General features: G+C 41.7%; 1 protein-coding gene across 3 annotated transcripts; it reads left to right on the forward strand.

The window, feature by feature from the left end:
* The first annotated feature begins 5,898 nt into the window (after positions 1 to 5,898).
* Positions 5,899 to 11,939, forward strand: LOC100193245 (Heparan-alpha-glucosaminide N-acetyltransferase). Of its 3 annotated transcripts, XM_008656127.3 has the most exons (15): positions 5,899 to 6,158; positions 6,237 to 6,374; positions 7,012 to 7,093; positions 7,196 to 7,272; positions 7,387 to 7,449; positions 7,548 to 7,610; positions 7,709 to 7,815; positions 8,589 to 8,721; positions 9,448 to 9,564; positions 9,710 to 9,801; positions 9,973 to 10,039; positions 10,164 to 10,242; positions 10,342 to 10,433; positions 10,804 to 10,947; positions 11,234 to 11,939. In XM_008656127.3, the coding sequence occupies exons 1-15, from the start codon at positions 5,949 to 5,951 to the stop codon at positions 11,372 to 11,374; spliced, it is 1,605 nt and encodes a 534-aa protein (XP_008654349.1). In that variant the 5' UTR covers positions 5,899 to 5,948; the 3' UTR covers positions 11,375 to 11,939. The 3 variants fall into 3 exon arrangements, with proteins under 3 accessions (XP_008654349.1, XP_008654350.1, NP_001131867.1); XM_008656128.3 differs by lacking the exon at positions 7,709 to 7,815 and having other exon boundaries at positions 7,548 to 7,654; NM_001138395.1 differs by lacking the exons at positions 7,548 to 7,610; positions 7,709 to 7,815 and having other exon boundaries at positions 5,927 to 6,158; positions 7,387 to 7,493; positions 11,234 to 11,860.
* Positions 11,940 to 12,659: the final 720 nt, after the last annotated feature.

Below are 12,659 nucleotides of genomic sequence, written 5' to 3' on the forward strand. Positions count from 1 at the left end.
ATCGTGATTATACACTTCATTAGGGATGGCAACGAGGAATTCCCCGTCGGGTTTTAGATCTCCATCCTCGTCCCCGCGACGAAAAAAATTCCCCATCGGGGATCCCCGTTCTCGCTTAAATTATAATTAGGACACACTTCATATGTTATTAATGCAAAACATTGTCACTTATACAGTGTTAGATATAAAAATCATTATGTGTACATCCAAATAAACGGATCTGTACAATGAGTGATCTCTTGACAATGTAATTATTTATTTTTATAATTAGTTATTAAATGAAAACATCGTCACATGTAAGTTTAATAGGTCCCCGTAGAGAATAGAGATGGAGAACCGTCCCCGTTTACCCGTCGGGGAAGAATTTTTTCCCGTTTACATCCCCGCGGGGAAGAAACTTCTCCATCCCATCCCCTAATGTAGTCTTACTCTTCATTCACCTTACAATTATATTTTTTTTCTTTTTTTTTAATTATTAATTTTGATTTTTGGTAACAGTGTTAGGAGAGAGGCAAATAAGGGCTTCGTTTTAAAAAAGAGGAGTAAAATTATAGAGTTGAAAAACGACAGATAAAACAATCACAATTACAAAGCAGAAGGTATGCACAATTGCGAGTTATTTGAATTTGTAACACTATCGTCGTGCGGCTTCGCCACTTTGTAACTCCGCAGCCGTGCTTCGCCAGTTCGGTATTATGGACGAAACCCTCACTCCATTTTGGTACAGTTAATGTCCCGGCCTCTGTAACCTTTTCTTACCTACGGTAAAAGTCATCGTTGCCCCTCGCTGTAACCACGGCGCCCCTCGGTGAAAACCTAACTCTCATTCCCTTTCCACGGCGCCGCCACTACCCGTCGAGCTCGATCCTCCGATAGTGCTCTTCCTCCGATGGCGGCTCCGTCGAGGGGGAAGAAACGCCTGGTGGTCGACGTCGATGTCGAGTTGGACAGTGAGGCCAAAGTTGCTTCAGCTTTCAGTCGTCTGTCTGTGTCGATCGTTGCCAAGCCTTCAGGCGAGTACGTTCGCGCCAAGGAGCACTCCTCCACGAGCGTGAACTGCGCGGCCACATCAGGTACTAAACACTCAGCAAACTTACCAACAATACAACCAGTGCTCTGAACTCTTCTGTTGTCATCAGGTACGTGGTACACCCAGCAGCAGACCCCTTCTGTCGTGAAACAGTGCTCTGAACCACGTTCAGTGTCGGTAAGGTTTCCTTGCAGTAGTATTATTAATTTCCGAGTTCAATTCCAACTGCATAGTATGTGGTTTCGCAGATAACCAGATTTGAAACGGTTCGTAGTGACCTGGCACTAGCCATTGCAAAGATGCATGTAGTTGGGAACGAGTTGAAAGATTTGGCCGGAAATGAGATAATGGATTCGCCAGATACGGCCAAAGAGGTGTCAGTGAACTTCTCAATGTGGCGCGTGTATGAGCTTGCTCAGTCACTGCTGGACGAAGCACAACGTTTAGAAGATCTTGAAGCTGGTCCTTCGCCACCATTATCTGAATGTTTCAATAACCATTTTGCTGAAGATGAAGATATGGGTGGCGGGGAATGGGCACTGGATGATGTGGATTCTGAAGAGCTTGTGGATCGTCAGATGAAGTAGAGTAGTATGTGTGGTGTGGAATGACACTGGATGTTAGCTGTGTAAGGTTATTTGTGTAAGAGTTATCTGTGTTACCAGTGTAAGGTTAGTATGTGTGGTGTGGCAGTGTAAGAGTTATTTGTGTTAGCAGTGTAAGAGTTATCTGTTCATGGTATCTGTGTTAGTATGTGTTAACTGAACTTGGAGGTTATCTGTGTAACTGAACTTGGAGGTTAGTATGTGTGGCTGTGTAACTTCTCGCATTTGTTCAAACAGCCATTCAGCTGTGTTATCTGTGTTAGTATGTGTGAATTATTTCAGTTATCTGTTCATGGTATCTGTGTTAGTATGTGTGAATTATTTCAGTTAGACAGAAACATTCATGTTCAAACAGCCATTCAGCTCCAATGGTTTGCCAGTTTGCTTTTGCCAGTTTGGTCAAGCTGTTCGAATTTGCCATTCAGCTGAAACAGAATTAAGTTGAAAGTAGAACAGAATTAAGTTGTAACAGAATTAAGCTGAAACAGAATCGGATGAATTGCCAGTTTGCTTTTGTCCAGCCATGTTCTGCCAATTCTTCCTGACCAAACTGACCAAACAGAATAACAGGCATGGTCAGTTCAAACATCCATGTTCAGTTACACAGCCATGTTCAGCTGTCCAAACTGACCCAACAGCCATGGCCAGTTTACACAGCCAAACTGACCAAATAGCATGTTGTTTACACAGCCAAACTGACCAAATAGCATGCTGTCTGACCAAACCAAACATCCATTTTATGTTAATGTTCTCCCCCTGTTTTTGGAGAAACAGTTCACAGAAAATAGCACACTGACATGCTGTTTGAACATTCTTCACATAAATAGCACACCGACAATACCAGTAAACAGAAAACCTAGTTTTCTTGAGAACATGAACATAAACATAAAAGTTCACACACATAGTGTTCAAACTGAAAACAGAACATGCTGTTTGACACCATCACCAACAGAACTTGCTGTTTGACACCATCACCAACAGAACATGCTGTTTGACACCATTACAGAAAAAGTTCACACACATAGTTTTTGGACCGAGTCATGCACATAGGTACTGTCAAACACTTTTCTTCTTTGGCGTCAACTTCTTGCCTACTGCTCGCTTTTTGTGCCTTGGAGGGGTCAAGTGGCCACCATCACCAACAGAAGTGCTGGCGCCTAACAATAGCCTTGGTGGCGTTAATCGCCCAACATCTACTGCCTGAAACTCTTCCTGCAAAATCACTTGTGTCTGACTGCTGGGTTCAGTTCTTCCGGTGTCATCTGGTGGGTTCTCATGAGGTTCAGCTGATTCGGCCATGTTTTTGGGGAACCATTGTTTAGTGGTATTTTTCCGAGGTTTCCGTTTCCTGAAAAACACAAAAAAAACACTATGAAGTAACAATAGGGAAGATGAAGTTGCAATTCATTATATATGGCTTGCCTTTTTTTGGAGCCATTAAGAGGGCATTTTGGGCTAGCCTTCCTATGTCCGAGTTGTCCACAGTTCGGGCATTTAATTTTTCCTCTTAAGAGCTTCTTCTCCTTTTCCTCTACAGGTACGGAGTGTTTCTTCTTTGCAGCACCACCTTCTAAGCAACTTTTCATCCGATTCTTCCTTTGCCGACCAACGCTCCTCTTACCAATAGGGGCATTCACTGCATAGGCTATGTCCACATGTGGCCAAAACGACTTGTCGCCCACATTTTCAATGCTTCGCGCGTAAGCCTTTTTAAATTTGTCAACAGAGAAGTATTCGTCTACAAAGTGCTCCATTCCAACTTCTCGCATTTGTTGCGCTATAATGACCACTAGGCCATGCTGGCAGGGTTTTCCCGTGTGCTGCCATTCGAGACATGAACAATATCTCTGTTCTGCCTTCACAACATGTCTGCAATGAATATTGTTGTTATCACGGATCTCAGCATGATAATAATCACCCTTTTGTATAGATAAATGACCCAATCCTCTGGTTCTAGCCTTCAACGAATTGATGACTATTGGAAGGATTTTACCTCCCAATTTGTCCCCGATCCTTTTCCTTCTAAAAAATAGTTCCATAACCAAACATCTGATTTTGTCTGCAAGTTCGCAAACTGGGAGATCTTTGTAGTCTTTAATCCAGTTGTTAAATACCTCGGCAATGTTGTTGGTTATGTAGTCACATTTTATAGCTGTGTTGAAACCACATCTGTACCATAAAAGAGGGTGCCACTCATCAATCCATTGCTTGACACCTGGTATATCCCTGGCATTACTGAAGTGGTGCTCGAATATGGTGTTCCTATATGCTCTAGCTGCGGGATACATGTGCTCTGAACCAGTAAAGTGCTTCACGTAGTTTTGCATAAGGTGGCGGAAGCATTCTCTTTTTTCAGCATTTGGAAATACATCGTTTACTGCTGATGTCAAGCCTTTGCATGCATCAGAGCAAATAGCTAAAACTGGAGGGTCTCCTATGGCCTTACGAAGTTGTTGCATGAACCAAATCCAACTGTCTTTTGTCTCTGACTCGAAGAAACCAAATGCCACTGGAAACATCCAATTATGCCCATCAACACTTGTAGCTGAGGGGAGGTGACCATTCCAACGACCATTAAGAGCTGTGGAATCCACACTTAAGTAGGGCCTGCAGCCTTCACGAAAACCTTCAAGACAAGGGCCAAAAGCACAAAAGAATCTGCTGAAATATAATTTTCCATCTTCAACTGCGACATGAAACTCAATCACTGAGTCTGGCATAACCTCCAAAACAGCTTCTCTCCATCTAAATAGTAACTTGAAGCTATCCTCCCAGGTTCCATACAACTCTCTAAGGGCCTTCTCTTTACCTTTCCACACTGTATCATAAGAAATTGTGCAATTGTGTTGCTCTTGCAAGGCAGTTTGCAATTCTTTTGCTCCCATATGTGGTTTCTTCGTTAGGATTGGAAGTGCTAGGGATGCAACCCATGAGCTCGTGGGTGTTGTTGTTTTTCGACGACCACTTGATGTGCATGTGTGCTGATCCATGATTACTGTAACCTCACACAGAAAGGAAACATTCTGAGCTTCCTAATTTCATCCACTATCGAGAGTACAATAAATATGTGATAAAACATTACTCACCACTACTGTGGGAGACCCGGCATTCTGTAGCCTTGCATTGATTCTCCATGGACAATCACCTCCTTTGCAGTAAGCTCTATATCTGAAAGGTGAGCTTGACTCAATTCCTAACTCGAACTCATTACTGATCGCATACTGCCTCATAGCCAGCCTGAATTCTTTCATATCCTTGTACAAACTACCAATCTTCATTATTGGATTTGATCTGTTGCAAACAAATACCCTTTCTTGTGGTATGCAATCATTGCAGGGCAAAGCAGCAGTTTCATCATCTATTTCATCGCTTCCGCGGACACCAAACGATCTACTAGTAAAAGCATCTTGCCTTTCAGTAGTTTCACGTTCATCTTCTGCTAGCAATCCTAACCGATCATAAAGCACTGACTCTGAGGCAGTCTGTTGTTCTCCTTCTTCTTCCCATCTATCATCAATCTGTATTGCCCCCCAATCAATTTCTAATACCTGAAACCAAAGGATAATACACCTATGAAGTACTAGGCGCAGGTACTAAACACAATTAACTGTTGTATACTGTAAATTGAATCAAACCTCCATTGTATGTTGCTCCCTAAAAAGAAAATTTAGGGGATCCGACAAATCCGAGGTCCTGACCGGTGCATCCACTCTTTCCACCGGAGAACCAGTGGGAAGGCAAGGAAGGGGCGCCTCCGAGCTCATAACCGGTAAAACTTGAGTTGAATCCGGGGAGTAGGCGGAGTTTTCTACCTCCATGCAGCCGGGGCAACGGAACCAGTACGCAGACGGTTGCGCGGGATGCAGAGGGCGGCTCGGGCGATTCTCTTTCTTCAGACGGGGGCGCGGGCACCAGCACCTTGCTCAAACGGCGCGGGCACGAGCTCCTTGCTCACGCGGGTTGCAGAGGGCGGACATTGCAGACGGCGGCGCAGAGTCTCCGGCACTCGTCTCCGGCGGCGCGGGCGAGTCTGAAGAGCGGATGAGTGTGCAGTCAGCAAGGAGACTCTGCGCCGTAGGGGTACTTTAGTCCACGGCTGTACACAAGCGCAACAAAACGGACGATTACAGATGACGGGACATTAACAGTACCTAAATGGCGTGAGTGTTCCGTCCATAATACCAAACTGGCGAAGCACGGCTGCGGAGTTACAAAGTGGCGAAGCCGCGCGACGATAGTGTTACAAATTCAAATAACTCCACAATTGCCCGTATTGTTTAACACTATCCCGCACGGTGCGAGAACATCCAAAAATGGACGCCACCGTCGTCGCCATCGCCGACGACCATGATGACTCCGACTGCCGCCGCCCCCTGCTCGCCCAGAACGAAGAGATCCACCTCTACACAGAGCCCCCTAACCGTCAACATCCTCCACTGGATGCTGCGGCGACGCAGCTCGAGGAGCAGCGGAAGCCGGAGAGAGTGGCCTCTCTGGACGTGTTCCGCGGCTTCACCGTTGCCGTGAGTGGAAACTCGATCATGCTAGTTTTTTGCTCGGATGCTCCAAAATTCAGGCGTGGACTCTGGTTGCGTGCGTAGATGATGATACTCGTGGACGACGCCGGCGGGGCGTGGCCGGGCATCAACCACGCGCCGTGGTTCGGGGTTACGGTGGCGGACTTCGTCATGCCTGCCTTCCTCTTCATCATCGGCGTCTCCGCCGCACTCGTATTCAAGGTAGTAAGCTGAATTACTGATAACTGCTCACTTCTGCAGAACTCTGTTAATAAGCATAGCATGAATGAAGCAACCAATCTGTATAGAATGTTGAATCTTTGGATTTATTATCCTGAATTTGTTGAGCTATTCAATTGCCCCTTAAATGGAAGGGGAAATTTCAGAGGGCCTGTGGAGCTCTGCGACTGCCAAATGAAGTCAACACTTTTTCTGAGTATAAGACTAGAGACTTGAAGACATATCCTGCTTTCCAGGGCAATGGATTATTGAAAACATCCTTGGTCAAATCTGTTGATTTTGGCTACGCCATCAACTTAAAATACTGTAAACCATTTCATTTGCTGCTCCTATGCCAAAAACAATAATATGGTTACCATTGAAAAGATGCGAGGCATGGCCACTAGATATAAGGGGGATGCTAGTTCTACTTTGTAGATGAAGAAGTATGATGTAGGAGTAGATTTGACATTACACTTTAGTTGCTGAGAACAAACATTGCTCTCTACATCTTTTGTGCTCTGTCCCTCAGAAGACAGTTTGTTTGTATATCTTCCTTGGATGGTTGGTACTTACTGCACAATCTAATCGTTTATTACTATTAAAATAACCTCTGACAGTTGCAGATGTTCGACTGCAGAAAATGGCAAACAAGACAGCTGCAACTAAGAAGGCTGCAATTCGGGCTTCAAAACTTTTCATATTGGGTGTGATTTTGCAAGGTTATACTTATTGCTAGCTCTTTGCCAAGTAGCTCTCATCAACCCATTTTGTGGGATTACTATCAGGTTGGAGTTTATCGTTATGTTCTTTTTTACTTGTAGGGGGATACATTCATGGACGACACAAATTAACTTATGGTGTTGATTTGGATCATATTCGATGGCTAGGTGTGTTGCAGGTGACGAATAAAACAAACCTATTTATCTAAGTTTGTGTATTTCATTTCTTTTCTATTCATGTAATGTTTGAAACTTTGGATTTCTTATTCTTGTCATGCCTCTTGTACTTGTAGAGGATAGCTATTGGATACTTTGTAGCAGCAATGTCAGAGATTTGGCTTGTCAACAATAATTTGGTGGATTCACCTGTACCATTTGTGAAGAAATACTTCATAGAGTGGTAATGTTTGAAACTTTGGATTTCTTATTCTTGTCATGCCTCTTGTACTTGTAGAGGATAGCTATTGGATACTTTGTAGCAGCAATGTCAGAGATTTGGCTTGTCAACAATAATTTGGTGGATTCACCTGTACCATTTGTGAAGAAATACTTCATAGAGTGGTAATGTTTGAAACTTTGGATTTCTTATTCTTGTCATGCCTCTTGTACTTGTAGAGGATAGCTATTGGATACTTTGTAGCAGCAATGTCAGAGATTTGGCTTGTCAACAATAATTTGGTGGATTCACCTGTACCATTTGTGAATAAATACTTCATAGAGTGGTTAGTCAATATGGGCCGTATTTTAATTTTGAAAAAGATTGTTTATATGTTTTTTACAAATCTTTATTCACCATTTTGGAAAAGTACACCTGAACTTCTGTTCTAGTTCTTCACTATGAAGTATGATTATTTCCCTTGGTTCAATAAAGTGAACTCTGCCTTCAAATTATCTTTTCTGTAACTCAGAACAACGTGTCTAGTTATCTGTTAGGAATACTATCCTTTGTTTATGGAAGCTTTAAAAATCTGGTCCATGACAGATGAGTCTTGTGCATGAAGTCTGCAACTCTATCAACTTCTTTTGCAAGGCTGAAAATCAAGCAGCCAAATAGTGGTCTGGACCTTTTGGTAGACTTCTAGTGTTCCTTAGCTAGGAAGTTAGTATTTCAGGCTTATCCTTCAACTATGTCAGTAGCAGTAGGCTGTTGATTGCAGTACAACAGACAACTTCTACTAGGGAAGTTCATTCACAAACCGACCTATACTTGTATGCATATGCGGCTATGTAAATGAATAAGTAAGCTATTGCAGCAGCAGCAACAACCCTTCAGCCATTTGACTACTTTGTATGTGTGTGTGTAGTGAGAGTTATGTCACTTTCAACAGTCCTGTGTTTACATAAGTTTTAGCTGTATAGCAAGTTAGCCACAACTTATAAGAGCTTTGCAGTTTGGTTGTACTCCATATGAGTTTAGTTGTGTGAGTACCTCAGAATTTATTATTAAAACCAAAATGTATTAATACAAATACTGACATTTGTTTATCTTCTGAAGGTTCATGGCCATAGCTATTACAGTACTTTATGTTGCCTTGGTATTTGGCCTTTATGTTGCAAACTGGGAATTTGAAATTCAAACTAGCAATTCAACCCTTTCTATCCCAAGCAATTCAATTGAAACAAAGATGGTAAGAAGCGAACCTTTGGTTTATTCTGATGACTTGTATAATGGAGCAGTGTTTTATGTGAGACAACATTTTCTGCTTTTCATACGTATGTAATTTTCAATGCTTTAATAACATGATGATTTTAACCTACCCCAACTTGCTTGGGACTAAATGGCTTTGTTGTTGTTGTTAATAACACGACGATTACAATGTATATATATGTTTGAAAGGATGAGATGTACTCAATCTGCTGTAATTCAGCTATTTCCTGTTGATGTATTTTCCACCTACTATGCTTTGGCACCATCTGTGTTGGCTGATTAGCTAGCTTTCTTTGTACTTATATCTGCAGAATAGTCGGTTTATTTTAAGAGTCAAATTTTAGCATTCACTGTGTTGATATGGTTTGTGTGGGAAATTACACTAAAATTGCTTTTTAGGATTGGAAAGGGATTGAGAACCTGGGCAGTTACCAATAAACTTTGAAAGAGTTCCCTGCCAATAATATGTGGAAGTTACAAATTTGAACTTAGTTGAAATGTAAATTAGAAAAGACCAGCTGGTTTTCTAAGTGATAGTTCCAACCAGCATTTTTGGGAGCCACCTGATTGCGGGTTTGAAAACCTAGGGGAGGAAGTGACTATAATCTATTGAGTAGTTGAAAGCTTTTTCCACTACCTTTATTTTTTACTGCCAGATTACTAATCATCATACCTACCTTGTTGCACTTGTTTTGTTAATTTGCAGATCCAATGTGGAGTCAGAGGTAGTCTTGGACCACCTTGCAATGCAGTTGGCTTGGTAGATCGAGTTTTGCTTGGTGAAAATCACCTATATAAGAACCCAGTCTACAAAAGGACAAAGGTCTTCATCCAAGAAATTGAATGATGTTTACTTTTTACTCTTCTTCAGTCTTCATCAAAAGTCGTTAAATTTTTATACGACAGAAATTTTATAATACCATATCCTAAACATAAGATAACTTCATTCTTTTAATTTCATCCCATAGGAATGCAGTATTAATTCTCCTGATTATGGACCACTTCCTCCGAATGCACCAGATTGGTGTCTGGCTCCATTTGATCCTGAGGGTTTATTAAGGTAGTTATGTCAACATTCTGTTCTCATCTGTTGCTAAAGCATACAGCCTATTCAAGGAGAATAAAACATGTAATCTTACCTGAACCATACTTTGTTCCTTGCCCCAAACAAAATTAGCTAAGCACATCTATTGAAGGCAAATAAGGGCAACATCCAATTTTGGTTTTGCAGTACGCTGATGGCTGTGGTTACTTGTTTTGTTGGTTTGTTCTTTGGACATGTTTTAATTCATTGCAAGGTATGCCACTTGAAATACAGTACCTTCTAAACCATATGCTTACATGTAGGAGCCCTTTAGTATTGAGCAAAATAAAGTTGTGTAACAGAGTGTCATTTCCAAATTAACCTTGCTTCTGCTGCAGAATCATTCACAGCGAATGCTAATATGGCTGCTAGCTTCTGTGGTGCTGACAATCTCTGCGTATTTAGTGCTATTATTAGGTAACCACATATTTGTTTTAATCTGTCATGCATAATTTTACCATTTTAACCAATCCTTCAGTTTCTGGGTCTCACATACATGTATATACTGGTTTTAAGGCATGCCTTTTAGCAAGCCTTTGTATACAGTGAACTACATGCTACTCACTGGAGGAGTATCTGGGTTCTTGTTGCTGCTGTTGTACTACATAGTAAGTTTTATTTTCTTTGGGCCTCATATCCCAATTTTATTTGTTACATTCCGAGTGCCGAACCATTTCTGGTTATTATTACTTAAAGAGTATTATGTTATTCTTGATATGAATTTTTTGTATTGCTTGTTTTGGTATGACCATTCTTGTGCTTAGGCTGCCTCTAGCAGATTTGCTACCCCACTTACTATCTCACCTCCTATTTCAAACTACACTCTATAAACAGTGCAATCCACGTCCTTACATTAGTTTGTATAAAGCCTGTGCATCATATTGCTATTGTAACTAACTAGATTATTAGAAGGCAATGTTTGCTATTGGCAAGAGGGTTCAGATGCATCATATTACATAGGCTCTGTTTATTTTGCAGGTTGATGTTATTCATATTAAGAAGCCCTTCGTACTATTCCAATGGATGGGCATGAACGCACTTATAGTCTATGTTCTCGCTGCTTGTGAGCTATTCCCCACCCTTATTCAAGGGTTTTATTGGCGGTCACCTGAGAACAACCTGGTAAATGTCTCATGTGTTGCCAAGTCTGTTATATGTTCTTACACTTGCGCCAATATTTTGCACATACCAAACCTTGTGCTGTAGGTTTTACCTTTGTTATTTTCTCAGGAAAAAAAGTGTTAAACATAATAAGGGAAACCTCCCCTTCTCTCTTTTTTTGTGGGATACACAAGAGATCTGCATATCATTAATTTATTGCATCAAGAAGGAGATAACAAATAAATCCGTGACACCCACCATGCTCACACAAGCACACTCATAGCAAACACCCCCCGTTCTCTTTCAGGTGGATGTTACTGAATCCCTGCTCCAGGCCATCTTCCAGTCGAAACGATGGGGCACCTTGGTGTTCGTCCTCCTAGAGATAGTCTTTTGGTGCTTGGCCGCCGGCTTCCTGCACATGAAAGGCGTTTACTTGAAACTGTAGAACCAAATCGTGGACAGTTCTCTGATGGAACGGAATTGACGTCCTGCAAACATTGGTGGAAGGCCCGGTATCCCTGTTTTTTCTGTAAATGCAACGCGATTCTGGAACCATGGGTGTAGCGGTTGATTACAGGACGTTGTGGTCCCAAGGTCCTCCAACTCATCCGCCTCCATGCACACCAGGAAAACATCTTGCTGAAAGTCACAAGCGTTTCACCACGTGAAGACCCAGTCTGATGGTCTTTCAGTTGTTTGGTAAAACTGTTTCTGTTTTCCTGCAGAAATCATTTCTAGTTTCTAGTGATTTTGGAAACCAGGATGTTTCTGTTTATCACTTGTAATCTTGGGTAAATCTCAAAAACGTAGTGTATTTTGCTAATGATTCCACGATGAAGTGAGTGAGTGGACATGTACACAGTAGACAGTATGAAAGTATGTATGAACCGTCGATCACCGTATAATCCATCTACTCCAACTCATTGCAGTGAAATGCTGTGTTGTACCTCCAAGTTCTGGCCTCTCAGGCATGTACATATCAATGGAAAATGCTGTACCGTTTAATTTCATGGCATGAGTATGGCCATTGAATTGAAATGCCAGAACTCTTAACAACATTTTGTACTACAGGATACAGCGGATCATGCATTTATCATCTATGGATTAATGGAGAGCAAATGAAGTACAGAAACAGTGAACCACCTACCAACCTCACATTATTGTTCATGGCTTGAAGCACTGCCTTGAACATCTGTACCATACCTGTAGTTGGCAGTCCTAGTTTCATGTGAAATCTGCCGATCTTATAAGTATGCATCGCGTGTTGGTGGGTGGTTAAAACATTTTGGAAGATGGAAGAACAACGCAGTAGTGGATTGTGAGTAGGAGTCATCCGGAACGTTACCAACGCAGACGTGGTTAGTGTTACACTCGGTTTTAGGGGTAAAACCGAATACATAGTATATGTGTGTTAAAATCTATTTTCTACACATATGTTAACGTCACAAGTATAATATCAAAAGACAATACAATAAAGACGTAAAGAGAGTGGAGTAAATTTATTACATCATCTAGACATAAATGTCTTAAAAAGTATCATCATCGAAGTACAGCGGATAAAACATGGACGCTCTTCCACAGGAAGATGACGGACACATCGTTAGACTTAGTACTCGTCATCATCTGCAAAGTCTTCTTCATCACCCTCTGATCAAAATATTAGCAAGGGGTGAGCTCACTTATGGTCGGGGCTCAGCAAGTGGGAGGAATAATACAAGGTTAACAAGGTA

The sequence above is a fragment of the Zea mays genome, chromosome 8, assembly GCF_902167145.1.
Source record: "Zea mays cultivar B73 chromosome 8, Zm-B73-REFERENCE-NAM-5.0, whole genome shotgun sequence".
Classification (NCBI taxonomy): Eukaryota; Viridiplantae; Streptophyta; class Magnoliopsida; order Poales; family Poaceae; genus Zea; species Zea mays.

Coding starts and splice junctions, on each gene's coding strand:
- LOC100193245 (XM_008656127.3), top strand. CDS start 5,949: ATGGACGCCACCGTCGTCGCCATCGCCGACGACCATGATGACTCCGAC. Junction 7,816..8,588: donor AATAAATACTTCATAGAGTG/GTTAGTCAATAT, acceptor TATCTTCTGAAG/GTTCATGGCCATAGCTATTA. Junction 10,243..10,341: donor GTATTTAGTGCTATTATTAG/GTAACCACATAT, acceptor ACTGGTTTTAAG/GCATGCCTTTTAGCAAGCCT.